At 43.2% G+C, this 26423-nt stretch overlaps 1 protein-coding gene across 2 annotated transcripts in view; it reads right to left on the bottom strand.

Annotated features, from left to right (window-relative positions):
• Positions 1 to 26423, bottom strand: part of MMEL1 (membrane metalloendopeptidase like 1) — a 592089-nt gene that overhangs the window by 124153 nt on the left and 441513 nt on the right. For both annotated transcript variants that reach the window (XM_077250438.1, XM_077250437.1), the window contains exons 8-10: positions 16686 to 16751; positions 14064 to 14198; positions 13890 to 13979 (exon numbers count right to left, since the gene is read on the bottom strand). In XM_077250438.1, coding sequence (XP_077106553.1) covers positions 13890 to 13979; positions 14064 to 14198; positions 16686 to 16751 — 291 coding nt within the window. The remainder of the gene's footprint in view (positions 1 to 13889; positions 13980 to 14063; positions 14199 to 16685; positions 16752 to 26423) is intronic.

The raw sequence follows: 26423 nt of genomic DNA, 5'->3' as shown, positions 1-26423 counted from the left end.
CTGGCCAGCACACTCTCAATGCATCCCAGTGTGAACACCCCTCATGCGAGACCGAAACGTGTTTGGGCTTGGCTGCACCCCGAAAAATATAGTGCAAAAATATACAAAAATAGTGAGGTATTGGTTGATATTTTGGCCAAAATACGCAAGCACGTAACCCGCGCTAAGGGTCCCTACACTTACGAGTCCTATTACTAAACGAAATAGCAAAGCCACTAAGTTACGAGCTTGCGTATTTTGGCCAAAATATCAACCACTACCTCACTATTTTTGTATATTTTTGCACTATATTTTTCGGGGTGCAGCCAAGCCCAAACACGTTTCAGTCTCGCATGAGGGGTGTTCACACTGGGATGCATTGAGAGTGTGCTGACAGCCCGCCTAATCGAAAAGTAGGGGCGTGACTAATAGGCTGTGAACCAGACACTATGCAGGACCATTGTGTGAACAACGCCCTATGTGGGCCTTTATTGTGCACTTGTATACTGGGCAGTCACCCCCTCCAGGAGTGGGTATGTGGTGAGTGGCTGTTGATCTGGTATTGTGCACCTGTGTTGCTAACATCTTGCTTTATGGGCTGGCTGCACCCTGCAGTGCATTTGTTCCAAGATCTGGGCAGTTAAGTGTTGCTGGCTTTTTTTTTTCTGCTGTTGAAAATTGCATTTTTGTAGACCTTGAGTCTTTAGTGGCTTTGCTATTTAGTTTAGTGGAATCTAAGGTACCAGCCCTTGATCTATTCCAGACCTTAGTTGAATGTGAGCTAAAACCCTATATATGAACAACCTAAGGTGTTGCCCTTTAACCCCTTTCTGTCATTGGACGTACTATTCCGTCCATGTGGGGTGGGCCCTACTTCCCAAGGACGGAATAGTACGTCCAGCACGATCGGCCGCGCTCACAGGGGGAGCGCAGCCGATCGCGGCCGGGTGTCAGCTGACTATCGCAGCTGACATCCGGCACTATGTGCCAGGAGCGGTCACGGACCGCCCCCGGCACATTAACCCCCGGCACACCACGATCAAACATGATCGTGGTGTACCGGCGGTATAGGGAAGCATTGCGCAGGGAGGGGGCTCCCTGCGTGCTTCCCTGAGACCCCCGGAGCAACGCGATGTGATCGCGTTGCTCCGAGGGTCTCCTACCTCCTTCCTCGCTGCAGGTCCCGGATCCAAGATGGCCGCGGCATCCGGGTCCTGCAGGGAGGGAGGTGGCTTACCGAGTGCCTGCTCAGTGCAGACACTTGGTAAGCCTGCAGCCCTGCACAGCAGATCGCAGATCTGGCAGAGTGCTATGCACACTGCCAGATCAATGATCTGTGATGTCCCCCCCTGGGACAAAGTAAAAAAGTTAAAAAAAATGTCCACATGGGTAAAAAAAAAAAAAAAAAAAAAAATTCCTAAATAAATAAATAAATTAAAAAAAATTATTCCCATAAATACATTTCTTTATCTAAATAAAAAAAATCAAACAATAAAAGTACACATATTTAGTATCGCCGCGTCCGTAACGACCCCACCTATAAAACTACATAACTAGTTAACCCCTTCAGTGAACACCGTAAAAAAAAAAAAAAAAAAAAGAGGCAAAAAACAACGCTTTATTCTCATACCGCCAATCAAAAAGTGGAATAACACGCGATCAAAAAGACAGATATAAATAACCATGGTACCGCTGAAAACATCATCTTGTCCCGCAAAAAACGAGGCACAATACACCATCATCAGCAAAAAAATTAAAAAGTTATAGTCCTCAGAATAAAGCGATGCCAAAATAATTATTTTTTCTATAAAATAGCTTTTATCGTATAAAAGCGCCAAAACATAAAAAAATGATGTAAATGAGATATCGCTGTAATCGTACTGACCCAAAGAATAAAACTGCTTTATCAATTTTACCAAACGCGGAACGGTATAAACGCCTCCCCCAAAATAAATTAATGAATAGCTGGTTTTTGGTCATTCTGCCTCACAAAAATCGGAATAAAAAGCGATCAAAAAATCTCCCGTGCCCGATCATGTTACCAATAAAAACATCAACTCGTCCCACAAAAAACAAGACCTCACATGACTCTGTGGACTCAAATATGGAAAAATTATAGCTCTCAAAATGTGGTAACGCAAAAAATATTTTTTGCAATAAAAAGCGTCTTTCAGTGTGTGACGGCTGCCAATCATAAAAATCCGCTAAATAACCCGCTATAAAAGTAAATCAAACCCCCCTTCATCACCCGCTTAGGCTACATTCACATTTGCGTTGTGCGCCGCAGCGTCGGCGACGCAACACACAACGCAGGAACACCGCATGCACAAAGCATGCACAACGCTGCGTTTTGCGACGCATGCGTCCTTTTTTTGCTTGATTTTGTACGCACAAAAAATGCAACTTGCTGCGTCCTCTGCGCCATGACGCGTGCGCCGCAGTGACGCATGCGTCGCAAAACGCAAGTGCAACGCAGGTCCATGCGCCCCCATGTTAAATATAGGGGCGCATGACGCATGCGGCGACGCTGCGGCGCAGAACGCTAATGTGAACGTAGCCTTAGTTAGGGAAAAATGAAAAAAATTTAAAAAATGTATTTATTTCCATTTTCCCATTAGGGTTAGGGTTAGGGCTAGGGTTAGGGTTAGGGCTAGAGTTAGGGTTAGGGCTAGGGTTAGGGCTAGGGTTAGGGCTAGGGTTAGGGCTAGGGCTAGGGCTAGGGCTACATTTAGGGTTGGGGCTAAAGTTAGGGTTAGGGTTTGGATTACATTTACGGTTGGGAATAGGGTTGGGATTAGGGTTAGGGGTGTGTCTGGGTTAGAGGTGTGGTTAGGGTTACCGTTGGGATTAGGGTTAGGGGTGTGTGTGGATTAGGGTTTCAGTTATAATTGGGGGGTTTCCACTGTTTAGGCACATCAGGGGCGCTCCAAACGTGACATGGCGTCCCATTTCAATTCCAGCCAATTCTGCGTTGAAAAAGTAAAACAGTGCTCCTTCCCTTCCAAGCTCTCCCGTGCGCCCAAACAGGGGTTTACCCCAACATATGGGGTATCAGCGTACTCGGAACACATTGGAGAACAACTTTTGGGGTCCAATTTCTCCTGTTACCCTTGGGAAAATACAAAACTGGGGCTAAAAAATAATTTTTGTGGAAAAAAAAATATTTTTTATTTGCATGGCTCTGCGTTATAAACTGTAGTGAAACACTAGGGGGTTCAAAGCTCTCAAAACACATCTAGATAAGTTCCTAAGGGGGTCTACTTTCCAAAATGGTGTCACTTGTGGGGGGTTTCTACTGTTTAGGTACATTAGGGGCTTTGCAAACGCAATGTGACGCCTGCAGACCATTCCATCTAAGTCTGCATTCCAAATGGCGCTCCTTCCCTTCCGAGCCCTCCCATGCGCCCAAACGGTGGTTCCCCCCCACATATGGGGTATCAGCGTACTCAAGACAAATTGGACAACAACTTTTGGGGTCCAATTTCTCCTGTTACCATTGGGAAAATACAAAACTGGGGGCTAAAAAATAATTTTGGGGGGAAATTTTTTATTTTTTTATTTTCACGGCTCTGCGTTATAAACTGTAGTGAAACACTTGGGGGTTCAAAGTTCTCACAACACAACTAGATAAGTTCCTTCGGGGGTCTAGTTTCCAATATTTGGTCACTTGTGGGTGGTTTCTACTGTTTAGGAACATTAGGGGCTCTGCAAACGCAATGTGACGCCTGCAGACCAATCCATCTACGTCTGCATTGCAAATGATGCTCCTTCCCTTCCGGGCTCTGCCATGCGCTCAAACGGTGGTTCCCCCCCAGATATCAGGTATCAGCGTACTCAGGACAAATTGGACAACAATATATAGGGTCTAATTTCTCCTGTTACCCTTGGAAAAATACAAAACCTGGGGGCTAAAATATAATTTTTGTGGAAAAAAAAATATTTTTTATTTGCACGGCTGTTGTGAATTCGGTTTGTGGGCTCCCCCGGTGGTCTGTTATGGTAGTGTCTCTTATGTGCCTTCCTCCATCTCTGATTACCTGTCGCCACCCTCTTGGGGAGTTTCCTATTTAAGGCTGCTTGGCTGTTAGTCACATGCCGGCCAACAATGTGCTAGTAGCATTCTGTTGCATTCACCTGCCTCAAGTCCCAGTTCAGCTAAGTTGAATTTTGTTTCTTGTTTTGCTATTTTTGTCCAGCTATCTGCAATGTGACTCTTCAGTGCTGGAAGCTCTTGTGGACAGAAAATTACTACTCCAGTGGCATGAGTTGTCACTGGAGTTTAAAGTAATTTCTGGATGGTGTTTTTGAATAGTGATTTTTAGGTCGACCGTGAAGTAACTCTTTCCTGTCCTTCTGCTATCTAGTAAGCGGACCTCACTGTGCTAAATCTGCTGTTCATCCTACGTATGTCATTTCCTCTGAACTCACCGTCAATATCTGTGGGGGCCTACTATCATCTTTTGGGGTTCCTCACTGGAGGTAAGGCAGGCCTGTATATTCCTCTTATAGGGGTAGTTAGATCTCCGGCTGGCGCGTGGTGTCTAGGGCATCGTAGGTACATCCCCCGGCTACTGTAAGTGTTGGGTCAGGTTCAGGTCACGGTCGACCTTAGTTTCCATCACCCGAGAGCTAGTCCGTTTTGCATTTTTTTCCCATGGTCATTGGGGTAACCATAACAGTTTGGCCGGCCAATAAAAAATCTATGTGTTAAAATATGCACTAAAGTAGGAAGGAGAAGAAAAGGTTTTTTTTTTTCTGTGTTTGAAAGTGCACCTTAGTTGGATCATTTGTATTCCTTGCTTAAACTGCAGTCTTCAGCCTTTTTTTTTTTTCTCTCTCCTCTCCTCTTAACCTCTGAATGCTTGGGTTACACCCATCTGAAACATGGATCCACAGAGTTTAGTTGCGGGTTTGAATAACCTTGCGACAAAAGTACAGAACCTACAAGATTTTGTTATACGTGCTCCAATGTCTGAACCTAAGATTCCTCTGCCTGAATACTTTACCGGAGACAGATCCCGGTTTTTGAGTTTCAGAGAAAATTGCAAATTGTTTTTGTCTCTGAGATCTCACTCTGCTGGTGATCAGACTCAACAAGTTAAAATTGTTATCTCTCTACTGCGCGGCGACCCACAAAGTTGGGCATTTGCATTATCGCCAGGGGATCCTGCGTTGTTAAATGTAGATGCGTTTTTTCAGGCTTTGGGGTTGCTTTATGAAGAACCTAATTTAGAGATTTTGGCTGAGAAAGCCTTGATAGCTCTTTCCCAAGGGCAAGATGAAGCTGAGATATACTGCCAGAAATTCCGTAAATGGTCGGTGCTTACTAAATGGAATGAGTGCGCTTTAGCAGCTAATTTCAGAGAAGGTCTCTCTGATGCCGTGAAGGATGTCATGGTGGGGTTCCCTGTGCCTACAGGTCTGAATGATGCCATGAAATTGGCTATCCAGATTGATCGGCGTTTGCGGGAGCGCAAATCTGTGCACCATATTGCGGGGTCTTCTGAGGAAGAATCTGTGCACCATATGGCGGTATCTTCTGAGCAAAAACCTGTGCACCATATGGCGGTGTCTTCTGAGCAAAGACCTGTGCACCATTTGGCGGTGACCTCTGAAAAGGCATTGGAGCATATGCAATGCGATCGTGTTTTGTCTAGAGGCGAACGTCAAAATTACAGGCGCAAAAATGGATTGTGCTTCTACTGTGGAGATCCAGCTCATGTTATATCAGCATGCTCTAAACGTATAAATAAGGTTGATAAAAGGGTTGATAAATCTTTTTCTACAGGTACCTTGCAGTCAAAATTTCTTTTGTCCGTGACATTGATTTGTACCTTATCATCTGTGACTGTGAATGCTTATGTGGATTCTGGCGCCGCTCTGAGTCTCATGGATTGGTCCTTTGCCAAGCGTTGTGGGTTTGATTTGGAGCCGTTGGAAGTTTCTATTCCCCTGAAGGGTATTGATTCTACACCTTTGGCTAGCAATAAACCACAATATTGGACACAAGTGACTATGCGTCTCACCCCAGACCATCAGGAGATTATTCGTTTCCTTGTATTATATAACCTACATGATGTCTTAGTGCTTGGATTACCATGGTTACAGATTCATAATCCCGTCTTGGACTGGAAATCTATGTCTGTGTTGAGCTGGGGATGTCGGGGTATTCATGGGGATGCACCTTTGGTTCCTATTTCTTCATCTACTCCCTCTGAGATCCCAGCATTTCTGTCAGATTTTTATGATGTCTTTCAAGAGCCTAAAGTTGATTCTCTCCCTCCCCACAGAGAGTGTGACTGCGCTATTGAATTGATCCCCGGTAGTAAGTTTCCTAAGGGTCGCTTGTTTAATTTGTCTGTACCTGAACATACTGCTATGCGGGAGTATATCAGAGAATCTTTGGAAAAGGGTCATATTCGCCCCTCTTTGTCTCCACTAGGGGCAGGATTTTTCTTTGTAGGTAAAAAGGATGGTTCATTGAGACCTTGTATCGACTATCGACTTTTGAATAAGATTACAGTTAAATACCAGTACCCGTTACCTTTACTGACTGATCTGTTTGCTCGTATAAAGGGGGCTAAGTGGTTCACTAAGATCGATCTACGTGGTGCGTATAATTTGGTGCGGATTAAGCAGGGGGATGAGTGGAAGACCGCATTTAATACGCCTGAAGGCCATTTTGAGTATTTGGTAATGCCTTTCGGTCTCGCAAATGCCCCTTCCGTTTTTCAGTCCTTTATGCACGATATTTTCCGTGAATATCTGGATAAGTTTATGATTGTGTATTTGGATGATATTCTTGTTTTTTCGGAGGACTGGGAATCTCACGTTCAACAGGTCAGGAGAGTTTTTCAGGTTTTGCGAGCTAATTCTCTTTTTGTAAAGGGCTCAAAGTGTAGTTTTGGAGTTCAGAGAATTTCCTTTTTGGGATATATTTTTTCCCCTTCATCTATGGAGATGGACCCTGTCAAGGTCCAGGCTATTTGTGATTGGATGCAACCTACTTCTTTGAAGAGTCTGCAAAAGTTCTTGGGTTTTGCTAATTTCTATCGCCGATTTATAGCGGGTTTTTCTGCCATTGCTAAACCTTTGACTGATTTGACCAAAAAGGGTGCTGATGTTGCTAATTGGTCCTCTGCGGCTGTGGAGGCCTTTCAAGAGCTTAAGCGCCGCTTTTCTTCCGCTCCTGTGTTGCGCCAACCTGATGTGTTACTTCCGTTCCAGGTTGAGGTGGATGCTTCGGAGATCGGAGCAGGTGCAGTTTTGTCGCAGAAAGATCCTGACTGCTCAGTAATGAGACCATGTGCGTTTTTCTCCCGAAAGTTTTCGCCCGCTGAGCGAAATTATGATGTGGGAAATCGGGAACTTCTGGCCATGAAGTGGGCGTTTGAGGAGTGGCGTCATTGGCTTGAGGGTGCTAGACACCAGGTGGTGGTCCTCACTGACCACAAGAATCTAATTTATCTTGAGTCGGCCAGGCGTCTGAATCCTAGACAGGCGCGCTGGTCGTTGTTTTTCTCCCGATTTAACTTTGTGGTGTCATATCTGCCTGGGTCCAAGAATGTGAGGGCGGATGCCCTCTCTAGGAGTTTTGAGCCTGACTCGCCTGGTGATTCCGAACCTACCGGCATCCTGAAGGATGGGGTGATATTGTCAGCTGTCTCCCCAGACCTGCGGCGTTCTTTGCAGGAGTTTCAGGTGGATAGGCCTGATCGCTGTCCGCCTGGTAGACTGTTTGTCCCTGATGATTGGACCAGTAGAGTTATCTCGGAGGTTCATTCTTCCGCGTTGACAGGTCATCCTGGAATTTTTGGCACCAGGGATTTGGTGTCTAGGTCCTTCTGGTGGCCTTCTTTGTCTCGAGATGTGCGCATGTTTGTGCAGTCTTGTGATGTTTGTGCTCGGGCCAAGTCCTGCTGTTCTAGGGCCAGTGGGTTGTTGTTGCCCTTGCCTATTCCTAAGAGGCCTTGGACGCACATCTCTATGGACTTTATTTCTGACCTTCCGGTTTCTCGTAGGATGTCTGTCATCTGGGTGATTTGTGACCGTTTTTCCAAGATGGTTCATTTGGTACCTTTACCCAAATTGCCCTCCTCCTCTGAGTTGGTTCCTCTATTTTTTCAGAATGTGGTGCGTTTGCATGGTATTCCTGAGAATATAGTGTCTGACAGGGGTACTCAGTTTGTGTCTAGATTTTGGCGGACGTTCTGTGCCAGGATGGGTATCGATTTGTCTTTTTCGTCTGCATTCCATCCTCAGACTAATGGCCAGACTGAGCGTACTAATCAGACCTTGGAGACTTACTTGAGGTGTTTTGTGTCCGCTGATCAGGATGATTGGCTTGACTTTTTGCCATTGGCAGAGTTTGCCCTTAACAATCGGGCTAGTTCTGCCACTTTGGTTTCTCCATTTTTTTGTAATTCAGGGTTTCACCCTCGGTTTTCGTCCGGTCAATTGGAGTCTTCGGATTGTCCTGGAGTGGATGCTGTGGTTGATAGGATGCATCAGATTTGGGGACAGGTTGTGGACAATCTGAAGTTGTCCCAGGAGAAGACTCAACAGTTCACTAATCGTCATCGGCGTATTGGTCCTCGTCTTTGTGTTGGGGACCTGGTGTGGCTGTCTTCTCGATTTGTTCCTATGAAGGTCTCGTCTCCTAAGTTTAAGCCTCGGTTTATCGGCCCTTATAGGATTCTGGAGGTTCTTAATCCTGTGTCCTTTCGTTTGGACCTCCCAGCATCTTTTAATATCCATAATGTTTTCCATCGGTCATTATTGCGGAGGTATGAGGTACCGGTTGTTCCTTCTGCTGATCCACCTGCTCCTGTGTTGGTTGAGGGTGAATTGGAGTATGTGGTGGAAAAGATCTTGGACTCCCGTGTTTCCAGACGGAAACTTCAGTATCTGGTTAAGTGGAAAGGTTATGGCCAGGAGGATAATTCTTGGGTGACAGCATCCGATGTTCATGCTCCCGATTTGGTTCGTGCATTTCATAGTGCTCATCCAGGTCGCCCTGGTGGTTCTGGTGAGGGTTCGGTGCCCCCTCCTTAAGGGGGGGGTACTGTTGTGAATTCGGTTTGTGGGCTCCCCCGGTGGTCTGTTATGGTAGTGTCTCTTATGTGCCTTCCTCCATCTCTGATTACCTGTCGCCACCCTCTTGGGGAGTTTCCTATTTAAGGCTGCTTGGCTGTTAGTCACATGCCGGCCAACAATGTGCTAGTAGCATTCTGTTGCATTCACCTGCCTCAAGTCCCAGTTCAGCTAAGTTGAATTTTGTTTCTTGTTTTGCTATTTTTGTCCAGCTATCTGCAATGTGACTCTTCAGTGCTGGAAGCTCTTGTGGACAGAAAATTACTACTCCAGTGGCATGAGTTGTCACTGGAGTTTAAAGTAATTTCTGGATGGTGTTTTTGAATAGTGATTTTTAGGTCGACCGTGAAGTAACTCTTTCCTGTCCTTCTGCTATCTAGTAAGCGGACCTCACTGTGCTAAATCTGCTGTTCATCCTACGTATGTCATTTCCTCTGAACTCACCGTCAATATCTGTGGGGGCCTACTATCATCTTTTGGGGTTCCTCACTGGAGGTAAGGCAGGCCTGTATATTCCTCTTATAGGGGTAGTTAGATCTCCGGCTGGCGCGTGGTGTCTAGGGCATCGTAGGTACATCCCCCGGCTACTGTAAGTGTTGGGTCAGGTTCAGGTCACGGTCGACCTTAGTTTCCATCACCCGAGAGCTAGTCCGTTTTGCATTTTTTTCCCATGGTCATTGGGGTAACCATAACACACGGCTCTGCGTTATAAACTGTAGTGAAACACTTAGGGGTTCAAATCTCTCACAACACATCTAGATGAGTTCCTTAGGGGGTCTACTTTCCAAAATGGTGTCACTTGTGGTTTTTTTTTACTGTTTAGGTACATTAGGGGCTCTGCAAACGCAATGTGACGCCTGCAGACCATTCCATCTAAGTCTGCATTCCAAATGGCGCTCCATCCCTTCCGAGCCCTCCCATGCGCCCAAACGGTGGTTCCCCCCACATATGGGGTATCAGCGTACTCAGGACAAATTGGACAACAACTTTTGGGGTCCAATTTCTCCTGTTACCCTTGGGAAAATACAAAACTGGGGGCTAAAATATAATTTTTGTGGGAAAAAATTTTTGTTTTATTTTTACGGCTCTGCATTATAAACTTCTGTGAAGCACTTGGTGGGTCAAAGTGCTCAACACACATCTAGATAAGTTCCTTAGGGGGTCTACTTTCCAAAATGGTGTCACTTGTGGGGGGTTTCAATGTTTAGGCACATCAGTGGCTCTCCAAATGCAACATGGTGTCCCATCTCAATTCCTGTCAATTTTGCAGTGAAAAGTCAAACGGTGCTCCTTCCCTTCCGAGCTCTCCCATGCACCCAAACAGTGGTTTACCCCCACATATGTAGTATCAGCATACTCAGGACAAATTGTACAACAACTTTTGGGGTCCAATTTCTTCTCTTACCCTTAGGAAAATAAAAAATTGGGGGCGAAAAGATCATTTTTGTGAAAAAATATGATTTTTTATTTTTACGGTCCTGCATTATAAACTTCTGTGAAGCACTTGGTGGGTCAAAGTGCTCACCACACATCTATATAAGTTCCTTAGGGGGTCTACTTTCCAAAATGGTGTCACTTGTGGGGGGTTTCAATGTTTAGGCACATCAGTGGCTCTCCAAACTCAACATGGTGTCTCATCTCAATTCCTGTCAATTTTGCAGTGAAAAGTCAAACGGCGCTCTTTCCCTTCCGAGCTCTCCCATGCGCCCAAACAGTGGTTTATCCCCACATATGGGGTATCAGCGTACTCAGGACAAATTGTACAACAACTTTTGGGGTCCAATTTCTTCTCTTACCCTTGGGAAAATAAAAAATTTGGGGCGAAAAATCATTTTTGTGAAAAAATATGATTTTTTATTTTTACGGTTCTGCAGTATAAACTTCTGTGAAGCACTTGGTGGGTCAAAGTGCTCACCACACCTCTAGATAAGTTCCTTAGGGGGTCTACTTTCCAAAATGGTGTCACTTGTGGGGGGTTTCAATGTTTAGGCACATTAGTGGCTCTCCAAACGCAACATGGCGTCCCATCTCAATTCCAGTCAATTTTGCATTGAAAAGTCAAATGGCGCTCCTTCGCTTCCAAGCTCTGTCATGCGCCCAAACAGTGGTTTACCCCCACATATGGGGTATCGGCATACTCAGGACAAATTATATAACATCTTTTGGGGTCCATTTTCTCCTGTTACCCTTGGTAAAATAAAACAAATTGGAGCTGAATTAAATTTTGTGTGAAAAAAAGTTAAATGTTCATTTTTATTTAAACATTCCAAAAATTCCTGTGAAACACCTGAAGGGTTAATACACTTTTTGAATGTGGTTTTGAGCACCTTGAGGGGTGCAGTTTTTAGAATTGTGTCACACTTGGGTATTTTCTATCATATAGACCCCTCAAAATGACTTCAAATGAGATGTGGTCCCTAAAAAAAAATGGTGTTGTAAAAATGAGAAATTGCTGGTCAACTTTTAACCCTTATAACTCCCTAACAAAAAAAAATTTTGGTTCCAAAATGATGCTGATGTAAAGTAGACATGTGGGAAATGTTACTTATTAAGTATTTTGTGTGACATATCACTGTGATTTAATTGCATAAAAATTCAAATTTGGAAAATTGCGAAATTTTCAAAATTTTCCCCAAATTTCCATTTTTTTCACAAATAAACGCAGGTAAAATCAAAGAAATTTTACCACTATCATGAAGTACAATATGTCACGAGAAAACAGTGTCAGAATCACCAGGATCCGTTGAAGCGTTCCAGAGTTATAACCTCATAAAGGGACAGTGGTCAGAATTGTAAAAATTGGCCCGGTCCATAACGTGCAAACCACCCTTGGGGGTGAAGGGGTTAAGACGAAAAATTTGAATGGGGATTTATTCCAAGCCATAAAAGAGCTTAAACAAAGGCACAACCTAGTTAGCCGTCAGTCGGAAGTGTCATTATTATAGATGGGGCCCTATACCGCAAGCAGGTTTTGTCCATTCTAAACAACAGAACCAATTATAGGATTTTAACATCTGATCCTACGCTGATATCTAAAGACATATTATCAAAATACTTGTACGTTCATGAGGCTTTGGGAGTAATTAATAATGAAACAAAAATGAGTGTTAACGAAGGATCCAAGTTTTCCTCTTTTCTCATGGTTTACCTAAATGTCCCACCACCCCCTGCGCCTATCATCTCTGGTATTGGTTCACTCAATGAGGGACTCATTGTGTGGCTGGATGCACACTTGCGACCATTAGTGACCAGAATTCCTCCCTACTTAAAGGACAGTTCCATGTTTCTTAACAACTTTGATACATTTCTTTGAGTAAAACATTTTTCCTTTTTCACTTGTGATGTAGTCAATCTTTATGTCACCATTTTCCACCATTTAGCCAAACAAGGTATGCAATTTCACTTAGATAACTATAGTTATTTTTCCATGGAATTAAAACAATTTATTCTTATGTTATTAGAATATCTATTGAATTACAACTATTTTATGCTCGATTCCAAATTTTATCTGCAAACATCTCTAAATTGCCCCCCTCTTTAGCGATTTTGTGTATGTCTTGGTGGTTAGAAAAGTTCTTGGGCAAAATTCTTGTGCTGAGTCTTTATCAATCCCAAATTAGCATTCAATAGGATGTACTATCCCTAACAAGAATTGTTTATATTCAGGTGCAGTACAACAGTTTGTCAATAACCATAATTCAGACCTTTCCTGCTTTAAATTTTATGACATACAGAAGGTGGCATTTCCTCAAACAGGGGAGATGTTGGCAGAGATTACTCATGTTATGTGAAGCATTTTGGATTTAACGCTTGAGACTAAAGTTCCAAAAGTCATGAATCTTAAGAATGATCTTTTTTATATTTATTGAATTAATCAGATATATATGTGATGTTTGTTTGTTCCTTCAGGAAGTGTTTAGCATAATGTTTCGGCCTAAACGTGATTGGTTTAAAATGTATTTAAAAGGAGGCTCATGTTATTCTATTTCATACTATGATTAAGGGCATTTACTGCTAGAAACGAGTCAGATTTTATTGATGGATCCACTTGGTTTTTAAACATTTTCCAATAAATATTTTAGCTTTGATTACTATATGGTTGTGTCTTAATTTAAGACTCTTAAACTTTCCAATCTTTTGACATTGAGTGCTGTGCTCACTGGTGGAATTGACACCCACCAGCTAGAGTTCTTCTCAGCACTGAACATCAAGAAACGTGGTGAGCTCAACAAATCTTTCCAATTCTGGAGATGCCCGTGCTGGACCTCCACTCTTTGTTTATGGATGTGATGGAGAAAGCCAAGAATGCTGTACATGGCTTTTTACACTGACAATAAATGGAGTAGAGGCCCCGAACATACACATCTCTGCTCCATAGATGGTGACTGCATGCCATAACTTAGTTTGTCTCTCAATAATCACATATTGAGGTAAACCCATTGACCCATCTGATGAGTTTGTATTATTTGAGGAAAAACTCCTGTCTAAGAAAGAAATCACCCCCCAGAAATAACACCACTGTTGTTTATATGCTGAGCTCTTTTCACTTGACTGAAGCAATACTAGACACAGTTGTCATTGAAACCATTATCCATTGGCTTAAGAGGCGTAAAGTTTGATCAGAGACATTGGACTTTACTTGTACAATTCTCATTGCTCTCCTTAACACGTCTGCCAGCTTATAAACTACTCCTGCCCTATGGAGAAAACATTTTGCTGTATGAGCATGCTAACAGGAGAAGACTACATCACAATGGTCAGAATGAAGACACTTTGACCATAGGAAACTACATGTATTGTCATGAACTGAAATTTACATCTGTTGAGAACTTCTGCTGGAACTCGGTGAGGGTCATTTTGTTATATAATAATGTGACATCGTTCCGTTCCTCAGATGGTGCCGTTGCCTAAAAGACACAAAGATTTGTGATATTTCCTTCAATCTGTATGAAGAAATTTTAAGGCAATGAATGGTGCGGAACAATCTTCACCTTTGCGATATCAGACTCTAAATCCATCACACGAGCCATTTCTTCATGCACGTAATTGTCATCTTTTGTGAGGTTCTTATCTTCTCGTACCATTTTAGCAATGGTGACCATAAACTGGAGGTAGGCTTCTCTAATCTGTGGATAAAGAGAGGTCATATTTAATTAAAAGAAAAGCTTCAGTGGATCTTAATATTTAATCATTTGGCTTGGAGGACCCTATTGCTTAATGGAATTGCACTCTATGAACAGGACATATTCAAGCTATATGTGCAACTGGTCTCTAATGTCAGTGTAATTTCAGAGATGTGTGAAAGAGGCGCCTACATTCTCTCTCTAAAGAAAGCAGAATTGAGGACACATGTCAAGAACATCCCAATGTGTCATCCCATTGATGTTACCAGCATTGAGTAAAGACTATGAAAAGTATTTTTGAGCACACAGATAGAAGGACATGTGATGTATGGGCATCCATTTCTCAGATCCATGGTTCTCACCCTAATTTGCAGATTTAAAATATCTTGTTGTTTAGAACCTCTTATCAGCTGACATGGATGTCATATTGTCTACTGGACATTAATTTAGCCACCTTGTCTTGATATCTACTAGAAGCAAAACTCTGGAGACAATGTTCATCAGTTAATATCAGTATGGCCCAGATCTAAGAAGTCTTCTCAAAAGTTCAGCTTCCTACCATAGAAGGTACAGGAAAGATATATATCTTGGTACCGTGTTAGCCAGTAGAAGTTATGTCACCTGTCTTATCCATGGTTAATTTTTTTTTCTGTGCTATGTTGTGCATAAATATGTGATTCTTCACAATTTCTTTTAGTCTGTACCTGATGAAAAGACCTGAGTAGTTACCAAAGCTTGCTACTTTGCTTTGTTACCATCTTTTCAGTTAGCCATTAAAAGGTATCAACCACTGAGGACTCTCAATTCTAAATATTTTTCTACCATAGAAGGGTCATATGTAACACTTTTGTTTGGCACAAAAGATAAATTATAAATTAAGTAAAAATACATATCCACAGGCTTCTCTATTTGAACACATAAGATAAACTTTTAATGGAATGAAGATAAATACGTGTTTCAGCTTGATCGTCCTACAATGCAATTTTTCATGTTACATAAATATAACAATATTAAACATTATAGGAGGATCAGTTTCCCTGTAGTATGCTACATATGGCTTTTATCAAGAGCCTGCTCCACTCCTTAAGTGTTTTATAGCACCAGACAGGAAGCCCCACTGGGGAAAGATGTTATTATCCACAGGTTCCTGTGATTCTCACTATTTTTTACCTACAGACTGAACTGCAGCACGAAAATGAGCTACTACAAGAAAAGGCCAACCCATTTACAAGTAAGAGCCCAAGATTAAAACGGGACAAGGATGGAATTCCTAACCTTTGTTACAATGGACAGTATGTCTTGTGAAGAGCATGTGGATTTGATATCGGTAATCACTTATTGGCTCCTTATGAGTATAATTTAGTGAGTGTAATTGTCCGTCTATGAAGAATAGAAGATTACAATTTAAGCTCCACTGAGTAAGGAGCTGAACCAGTAAATTATACAGTATGTACTCAAAAAAGTATTCATATGGCCTCCAGGAGTTGAATACTACAATTAATAAATGAGGAACTGTGCTTTACAAGAGCAATGGACCCATCACTGTAGGAGGTGCATAGTGTAGACCCCTACTAGTCATTAAGTATTATCCAACCCTAGAAATATGCCATATTATGGTTGAAAAACTCTTTAAAGAGGGCCTGTCTGCAAGATTTTGGATGGTAAATACATGGCTATAATACAACTTTTATACAGATTACATTGATACCTTTTTTTGAAGGCATCCATATCTTCGTTCTTCAGTGATCACCTGTTGAAGTTACATGCTAGTGAGGTGCAAGAGCAGCGGGGCTGGAGGCACTTCTCCTGCCAGTCTGAGTATTCATCAGCCATTCCACCTGCATCCAGTCTTTAACTGGCAGGTCACTGCCTCCTCTGGCCAAAATCTCACACGGGTGCCATCATTACTGTTGGAGGCGTTGCGCAACAACGTGATGTATTTCAGCCAAGAAATCGACATGTACCCCCCATGGGAAGGATGGCGCCAGTGTGAGATATTTGCCACAGGAGGCAGATCACTAAAAAATCAGTGACCAGTCAGTTAAAGACTGGAAGTAGATGAAAAGGCGGGGAATACCTGGGCTGAAAGAGAAGATTAAGTGCAGAGTCCAGCTGTGTATGCTATTGTCTGCAAAGAAGACACCATGTCCACAGCACTGCAGCCAACAACTGAGCTCAGCGACTTTGCCAGAGTTGACAACACAAGCCACTTACCTCACTGATTGCCTGCAGTGCTGTTGATAAGACTTCAGCGCTGCTGACTACACCAGACATAGGGAGCAGTAGTGGAGACTCAGCATCGGACCATGGAAGGGTGTAGGCATAGTGTTGTTTCATTTTTAAATAAAACTGCAACCGGAAACTTCTTTAAGGTAATTTATGTTTTTTTTTTTTATTTACTAGACAACTCCATGAAGTTCTAAAGATAATCATTCTAGCAATACAAAGAATAGATATAATAGTTTTTATAAAATAAAATATTCCACTCACCCGCTGATAATTTCCACTGTTAAAATAGTAATCTCTGGAAGGCATTCCTAGACTGGGCTGGTCGATCTAAAGCAAACAAATATGTTATTAGTATATGGGTCATTGTACAAAATATGAAAATCTAGATTGTACCTAAAAGTCACAGTCATCCTCTCTTTACTAAAGAGTTTAGAGCAATGGTGAGCAACATTTTCTGGTCCAAAGGCCACACTATCGGATTCAACTACTTCAAAGGGATTTAGCAAAATGTAAAGAACTATTTCCTTTTGAGAAGTTTATGGCAAATCAATGCTATAGTGCCATAATGTCTGTGATGCAGAATACACTACAAGAACGCCCACATATCTGCAGAATGGGGTGCTCTTCTCAAACAATCATTACTCTAGAGTGGAGGAGACCTAGCACACATGTAACCTCTCTATTAAAGTCTATGGGAATTGTATAGAAAAGTGTGAACTGGAGACATCGGCAGCCACCACTGCAACTCACGTGTGCCTGTCTAGAGTGCAAAATGGGTGAAGGAAATCCAATTTCCTGCTGTACGGGTTACCCAGATCTGGCTGCTGTATTCCCATAACCCATCCGTGCTCCAAAGCAGTGTGCTATTTTTCTCCCCTCTGACATGAAAACTACTGTATGCAGAAGGTTTGGCACTGCACAAAGTGGCCTGACTGGCTGCATGTGGGCCATGGGCAGCAGGTTGTACACCCCTGGTTAAGAATAAACCAAATTTTCTTGAATTTTTAGAAAACAATTTTTATATTCATCATTCCAGAGTTAGACTAGTCCACCAAAGCATCAAAGGATCCTCTACTAGTTCTAGAAGCAGATATAAAAATGAGCCTTCAGAGCAGTGTTTCTCAACTCCAGTTCTCAAGATCCAACAGGTCAAGCTTTCAGGATATCCTTAGTATTGCACAGGTGATAATTTCATCACCTGCTCAAGCATTAATTCCAGCACCTAAGCTAGGTACCTATGCTAACCACCTATGGTAAGGAAATCCGGAAAACATGACCTGTTTTGGGGTCTTGAAAACTGGAGTTAAGAAACACTGCTCTAGAGTCTGCTTTTTGAAAACTCCAAAACTTAATTATTTGTCCCACTCCTTGAATATACGGCTTAATATGAAATGAGGTTGTTTTAAAGGCTGATTTTGTGCCTCAGTTTTCATGATTCAACCTCCCACTTTTTGGTCACATTCACAATGATATTGTTGTCTAGAAATTGCAACAGAAAAATCCTTGTTGTGATATAATCCTATGAATGGATACATTAGGCTGCATTCTCCCACTGGGAATATCCAGATGAGTTGACTACTAAGTAAATGCCCCCTCCCTATTGTAAAAAGTACCCACAGATGGCTGATAGAATGAGCGAGGGGAGAAAGAAGTCACAAGGGGTACAATAAAGGCTGTAATGTTCATAACATTTTTTTGGAACAAGTTGGTGATGTCGATCATTGGTAAAAAGGCCCCATGATGAGTTATTATAGTAAATCCTAAATACATTGTAGGCGTCTCTGTACATTGGCCATATTCCTCTTATTTTTGTAATTTAACAAAACAAAATTTAGAAGAATTTTTGTGTGAAACTTATGTTCTTGGACATTCCAGAATCCATGATGTGAAAAATAGAAGAAAAGACCAGCTCACCATAACTGCACTCTATATTTCTATGGGTGAACGGTAGCAGCTAACTATTTCATACGTGGGACACAAGTAAAAACACCTCCATGTGTTTCTCAAAGGCAACACATTTAGAACAAATGTTCTTTCTGTAGACCTGTTCGAAACACGTTGCCTTTGGGAGACTTGTCGAGAATTCTTTTAAGTGCCTTGCACTTAAGAAATAAATGGATTATTTGTTTTACTTTGGCAACCGGTGATGCTAGACTCTGTCTATTACCAGAATTCCTGTTGTGTCTTGTGTTTTTCCAGACTTGGTACATTGTCATAAACACGGTTATTTCTCTCTGCATATGGCAATGGTTAAAAAGTTCTAGTGATGTTTGTTGCAGCAGGAAAGTATTAGAGAATCTATAAGCCCCGTTCCACTATTCACATGACCTGATGCAGTTATATGTGCAAAGGCTGGGTAGCTGCACATTAACTTGTTTGGAATAAGTTCTGTATCATGGAACCACAACTATAAACCTGTCAACTGCACAACAAGTCAATTAGGAGAAGGTGCGTCTCTGCTTAGAAAATATGATGAGACAGTTAAACTTATATTTTATAGGGTTATTAAAAATCTTCAAAGGGATTTCTGTATTATGAAAATGCTTCCATGAGGTTTTTACTGGGTGAATTGTTTTAATGCTGGAAGATTCGTTGGAAAATATAAAATAAAAAAAAAGTTGCATATTTCTTAAACTTCCATAAAGTGCATTTTTTAAATAAATTTCTAAAACAAGTGCATGGAGAAGAAGCACAGATGACTGGCTAACAATATAAAAAATGTGACCAACTTATTAGCTTAACTAAGGTGTCCCTGGTTCGTGGATCCAGTGGATCCAGAGAGCTGCGTGAATAATAAATCCCTGCTGGTTTCCCGGTCAGTAATGTATTGTTGATGAACTGTTATCCCACTAAGCCAGAAATGGTTAATAAAGAACATCTTTATTATGAAAAATAGTTATAATCCAGAGTGAAAAAAACATCATAGCGCAAAAAACGGGGGAAAACAAGATTTAGGGTATGTGCACACGTCCGGATTTCTTGCAGAAATTTCCTGAAGAAAACCGGAAATTTTCTGCAAGAAATCCGCGTTTTTTTTAGCATTCTGCAAGCGTAATTAGCTTGCAGAATGCTAAAGTTTTCCAAGCGATCTGTAGCATTGCTTGGAAAACTGACTGACAAGTTGGTCACACTTGTCAAACATACAGTTTGACAAGTGTGACCAACTTTTTACTATAGATGCTGCTTATGCAGCATCTATAGTAAAAGATAGAATGTTTAAAAATAATAAAAAAAATAAAAAAATGGTTATACTCACCCTCTGCAGACAGCCAATCTCCTCAGTGGCGTCCGTTCCTATAGCTGGTGTGTGTGCGCAGGACCTTCCATGACGTCGCGGTCACGTGAGTGGTCACATGACCGGTCTCGCGACCAATCACAGGACCGCGACGTCATCGCAGGTCCTTCAGCGCACACCAGCTATAGGAACCGAAGCGGCAGCATGCACCTGAGAGGCGGGAAGACATCGAAGGTGAGTATATGACTATTTTTTATTTTAATTCTTTTTTTTTGACCAATTATATGGTGCCCAGTCCGTGGAGGAGAGTCTCCTCTCCTCCACCCTGGGTACCAACTGCACATAATATGCTTACTTCCCGCATGGTGTGCATAGCCCCATGAGGAAAGTATACAGATCAATGCACTCCTAGGTGTGCGGAATCCCCGCAATTCCGCATTTTTAATGAACATGTAGCTTTTTTTTCCGCGATGCGATTTTTTCGCAGAAAAAAATGCAACATGGGTGGACAGATTACTGGGAGGGGCTGGTGAGGACCCAGCGGTCATGGTGCACATTGGCACAAATGACAAAGTTAGAGGTAGGTGGAAGGTCCTTAAAGATGATTTCAGGGAAATTAGGCTGCAAGCTGAAAGCAAGGACCTCCAACGTGGTATTTTCCGAAATACTGCCTGTACCACGTGGCACGCCAGAGAGGCAACGGGAGATTAGGGAGGTTAATAAGTGGCTCAAGAATTGGTGTAGGAAGGAGGGGTTTGGGTTCCTGCAGAACTGGGCCGACTTCTCAGTTGGCTACAGGCTCTACGCTAGGGACGGGCTGCACCTCAATGGGGAAGGGGCAGCTGTGCTGGGGGAGAAAATGGTTAGAAGGTTGGAGGAGTGTTTAAACTAGGGATTGGGGGGGAGGGTATTCATTTTATAGGAGGGGAAGATAGTGCAGATAGAGACCTGGGCACAAATAAGGAAGTTGGGGGTGGTGGTGGCATGGGGGGGTGAGGTTCGAACAGTTAGTAATTTAAGAAAGAATAGAGGTACAGAGAGTAACATCAAGTGCATGTATACTAATGCCAGAAGCCTCGCCAACAAAATGGATGAATTAGAACTAATGTTGTTGGAGCATAATTATGACATGGTGGGGATATCTGAGACGTGGCTGGATGAGAGCCATGACTGGGCTGTTAACTTGCAGGGCTATAGCCTGTTCAGAAATGACCGTACAGATAAGCGAGGGGGAGGGGTGTGTCTATATGTAAAATCTTCCTTAAAACCCATCCTGCGTGATAATATAGGTGAATTTAATGAAAATGTAGAGTCCCTGTGGGTGGAGATAAGGGGAGGGGGAAAAAATAATAAATTACTGATAGGGGTTTGTTATAAATCTCCAAAACTAATGGAAGCAATGGAGAATATCCTCGTAAAGCAAATAGATGAAGCTGCGACTCAAGGAGAAGTCATTATTATGGGGGACTTCAACTACCCTGAAATAGATTGGAGAACAGAAACCTGCAGTTCCAGCAAAGGTAATCGGTTTTTGACAACTATGAGAGACAATTACCTTTCACAACTGGTTCAGGACCCAACAAGGAGGGGGGCACTGCTAGACCTAATATTAACCAACAGGCCAGACCGCATATCAAATATAAGGGTTGGGGGTCACTTGGGGAATAGTGATCACAAAATAATAAGTTTTCATGTAACCTTTAATATGATGGGTAGTAGGGGGGTGACAAGGACACTAAATTTCAGGAGGGCAAATTTCCAACGGATGAGAGAGGATCTTGGTGCAATTAACTGGGGCGATATCCTGAGACACAAAAATACACAAAGAAAATGGGAGATGTTTAATAGCATCCTGGATAGGACCTGTGCACAGTATATACCTTATGGGAATAAACATACTAGAAATAGGAGGAAACCAATATGGCTAAATAGAGCTGTAAGGGGCGCAATAAGGGACAAAAAGAAAGCATTTAGAGAATTAAAGGAAGTAGGTAGTGAGGAGGCATTAAATAAATACAGAAAATTAAATAAATTCTGTAAAAAGCAAATCAAGGCAGCAAAGATTGAGACAGAGAGACTCATTGCCAGAGAGAGTAAAAATAATCCCAAAATATTCTTTAACTATATAAATAGTAAGAAACTAAAAAATGACAGTGTTGGCCCCCTTAAAAATAATCTGGGGGAAATGGTGGATGAGGATGAGGAAAAAGCCAATATGCTAAATGACTTTTTCTCATCAGTATTTACAAAAGAAAATCCCATGGCAGACAAAATGACTAGTGATAAAAATTCCCCATTAAATGTCACCTGCTTAACCCAGCAGGAAGTACAGCGGCGTCTAAAAATAACTAAAATTGACAAATCTCCGGGCCCGGATGGGATACACCCCCGAGTACTGCAGGAACTAAGTAAAGTCATTGATAGACCATTATTTTTAATCTTTAAAGACTCCATAATAACAGGGTCTGTACCACAGGACTGGCGTATAGCAAATGTGGTGCCAATATTCAAAAAAGGGGCAAAAACTGAACTCAGTAATTATAGGACAGTAAGCTTAACCTCTACTGTGGGTAAAATCCTGGAGGGCATTCTAAGGGATACTATACTGGAGTATCTGAAGAGGAATAACCTTATGACCCAGTATCAGCACGGGTTTACTAGGGACCGTTCATGTCAGACTAATTTGATCAGCTTCTATGAAGAGGTAAATTCCGGACTGGACCAAGGGAACCCAGTGGACGTAGTGTATATGGACTTTTCCAAAGCTTTTGATACGGTGCCACACAAAAGGTTGTTACATAAAATGAGAGTAATGGGGATAGGGGAAAATATGTGTAAGTGGGTTGAGAGCTGGCTCAGGGATAGGAAACAAAGGGTGGTTATTAATGGAGCACACTCGGACTGGGTTGCGGTTAGCAGTGGGGTACCACAGGGGTCAGTATTGGGCCCTCTTCTTTTTAACATATTTATTAATGACCTTGTAGGGGGCATTCAGAGTAGAATTTCAATATTTGCAGATGACACTAAACTCTGCAGGGTAATCAATACAGGGGAGGACAATTTTATATTACAGGATGATTTATGTAAACTAGAAGCTTGGGCTGATAAATGGCAAATGAGCTTTAATGGGGATAAATGTAAGGTCATGCACTTGGGTAGAAGTAATAAGATGTCTAACTATGTGCTTAATTCTAAAACTCTGGGCAAAACCGTCAATGAAAAAGACCTGAGTATATGAGTGGATGACAAACTCATATTCAGTGGCCAGTGTCAGGCAGCTGCTACAAAGGCAAATAAAATAATGGGATGTATTAAAAGAGGCATAGATGCTCATGAGGAGAACATAATTTTACCTCTATACAAGTCACTAGTTCGACCACACTTAGAATACTGTGCACAGTTCTGGTCTCCGGTGTATAAGAAAGACATAGCTGAACTGGAGCGGGTGCAGAGAAGAGCGACCAGGGTTATTAGAGGACTGGGGGGTCTGCAATACCAAGATAGGTTATTACACTTGGGGCTATTTAGTTTGGAAAAACGAAGACTAAGGGGTGATCTTATTTTAATGTATAAATATATGAGGGAACAGTACAAAGACCTTTCTGATGATCTTTTTCCTGAGGTTCGCCAACTATTACCGTTTGTTCATTCCAAATTTTTCCACTCGAGTGGCACCCATTTCGGCTTTGACCCGGAAAGGCGCGAATGCCAAGGGATGGACACCTGAGGCTGAGGAGGCTTTCACTTCCCTAAAGCATGCCTTCTCCTCTGCACCCGTACTTCATCGACCGGATTCCGAGAACCAATTTTTTGTTGAGGTAGATGCTTCCTCCATAGGTGCTGGCGCAGTTCTCACTCAGAAGTCGACATCCGGCTGGATGGTTACCTGTGGATTCTTCTCGAAAGTCTTTTCTGTTTCTGAGAGAAATTACTCCGTAGGAGATCGTGAATTATTGGCTATCAAGTTAGCTCTGCAGGAGTGGCGTCATCTTCTTGAGGGTGCTTCTCATCAGGTTATCATTTATACAGATCATAAGGATCTTGCTTATCTCCAATCTGCTCAGAGACTGAATCCTCGTCAAGCCCGGTGGGCTTTGTTTTTTGCTCGATTTAATTTTGTTCTTCATTTCCGACCAGCTGATAAGAACATTAAGGCCGATGCACTTTCCAGAGCGTTTTTGCCTCCAGATTTTGTGGAAGGACCGCACCACATCATTGAACCATCCAGATTAGTGTCGGTGGCCGCGGTTAATCTTGCTCGACTCCCTCCAGGTAAAACTTTTGTATCTACTTCAGATCGGAAATGAGTTATTCGGTGGGGTCATTCTTCTAAGTTGGCCGGTCATGCCGGACAAAGGAAGACTCTGCAACTCATCTCCCATTACTACTGGTGGCCTACCATGGGCAAAGATGTTCAGGAGTATGTTGCTGCCTGTCCATCATGTGCTCACAACAAGACTGATAAGCGTTTGCCCTCCAGGTGGTTATTACCTCTGTTTGTTCCTTCAGTACCCTGGCAGCACATCGCAATGGACTTCATTACTGATCTTCCTGTATCCTCTGGCTGTTCAGTCATCTGGGTTGTGGTGGATTGTTTTTTGAAGATGGCGCATTTTGTTCCGTTACCTGGTCTCCCGTCTGCTTCTGAGCTCGCTGATCATTTCATTCAACACATCTTCCGTCTTCATGGGTTTCCTCTCCACATCGTATCCGACAGGGGTGTCCAGTTCACCTCCAAGTTCTGGAGAGCACTTTTTAAGTCTGTTCAAGTGGAGCTGGACTTTTCTTCCGCATATCACCCTCAATCTAACGGGCAAGTAGAGAGGACCAATCAAATTCTGACAGGATTCTTGCGTCACTTCGTCAACGTACATCATGATGACTGGATCAAGTTGCTGCCTTGGGCAAAATTCTCATACAACAATCAAGTAAGTGAGTCTTCTGGTAAATCTTTCAGATTGTGTTTTGGGCTTCAACCCAGGATTCAGCTTCCAATCTCTGGGTCTTCTGGCATTCCTGCAGCTGATACCTTTGCAGAGGAATTCTCGAATGTATGGAGCGACACCAAGGTTGCCTTAGAGAGAGCTTCTCTGCGTATGAAGAAGCATGCGGACAAAAAACGTCTGGAGGCTCCCTCCTTCCGGCCAGGGGATAAGGTATGGCTCTCCTCCAAGTATATCCCTCTTACAAACTGGGTCCCCGCTTCATCGGTCCATTTGAAGTCCTGAAATGGATTAACGCAGTCTCGTACAAATTGAAACTGCCGGCTTCCTTATGTGTGCTTAATTCTTTTCATGTTTCCCTCCTCAAACCCGTACTTTTGAGTTCATTTTTTAAAGATCCTGGTTCCACTCCAGATCCCGTCAGTGAGGAGGATGTTTTTGAGGTAGAGAATATCTTGGCCACTAAAAGGATAAGGGGTAAGATCTATTTACTCGGACTCCCATGACAGCACGACGAGAGAGGGGATCCGCCCATTAGGAACAGGAAACCTACAGATACAAAAGGGCGGCACCTCTCCCCTGCATTAGTTGGTTTCCTGTTCCTAAAGGGACGGGTGCCTACAGATGAACTAAAGGAGCCCAGGCCGGCCGGACCGAATCTGGTAGCGGGGGGGTCTCCTACCTCGGCCGGTGCGGAGAACCCTGGAGACGCCACGGTGGTCCTGGCTGGACTGCACGCGGTGGCGTTCGCAGCAGGGAGCGGAGTCCGGAGGATTTCCTGCCTCCATCAGCGTCGGCACCGGTAAGTATACCCATTGGTGGTGCAGCGGTGCGGTGAATGTGGGGTGCCGGCATCAGGGCTGTCTGGGTGAACTCCCGGAGCGCTGCGGTCCATCCCCGGCGTCCTGCACCGCTCTCAGCGTGTGCTGGAGCGTTTCCGGGTGCGGTGACGTGAGGGGGCGGAGTTAGCAGCCGCTTCCGGGTCGCCGGGTGTCTGCGCATGCGCAATCGATCCAAGATGGCGGCACCCATAGCATCCTGATGCCGGTTTTCTCCCACATGGTTTCCTGCCTCCCTGCTGTATCCTGAGCCAATGGGGCAGCGCTGACCTATCTGCTGACCGGATCCAAGGGGGATTTAAGCAGGTGACAACTGCAGAACCCTACTTTTGGTCGCAAGTCATCATGGAGAGTGGTGGTGAGCAGCAGCAGCAGCAGCAGCAGCTGGATGAGGTGCGTCAGAAGCCCAAGGACAAGGACAGAAGCGACCAGTCCAGTCGAAGAAGCTCATCTGCAAAAGGATCCAGAGCTTCGGCTAGGAAAGAACCCCCTCGTATTCCGGTACTTACTTTGGCGCACGGGTAAGTGATCAACGTGAAAGTTCACTCTGTGACGCAGGCCCCCTATACTTTATCATTCTAGGGGAAGAAAAGCACGGACAAGTCAAAGCATAAGGAATGTGCCCTCTGTGGGGTCCACTTACCTGATTCTTGTCCCAAAAAATGATGTGCCCCCTGTATACAACAGACGGTGAGGTCTACAGGAGTGGTTGGGTGGAAGTGACATTAGGTCAGATAGTAGTTATCACCAATATTGTCCTCCCCTAGGTAGCGGAAGAATCTGTGAGTGTGGCTAACCTGAAAGAAATGATCCGTTTGGAAGTAAGGGAATCCCTACGGTCCCTGTCCCAAGCGGGAGGTTCAAAACATAGGACCCCTTGGACTCTAATTCTTCGGAGGAAGAAAGAGAAGAGGGTGCCTATCACTCAAGTCCTTCCTCCTCTTCTTCAGATGAGGAGTCTGGATGATTCTGACTACCCCTG

This window comes from Ranitomeya variabilis, chromosome 4 (assembly GCF_051348905.1).
Source record: "Ranitomeya variabilis isolate aRanVar5 chromosome 4, aRanVar5.hap1, whole genome shotgun sequence".
NCBI classification, from domain to species: Eukaryota; Metazoa; Chordata; class Amphibia; order Anura; family Dendrobatidae; genus Ranitomeya; species Ranitomeya variabilis.
This window is presented reverse-complemented; position numbering and strand designations above follow the sequence as displayed.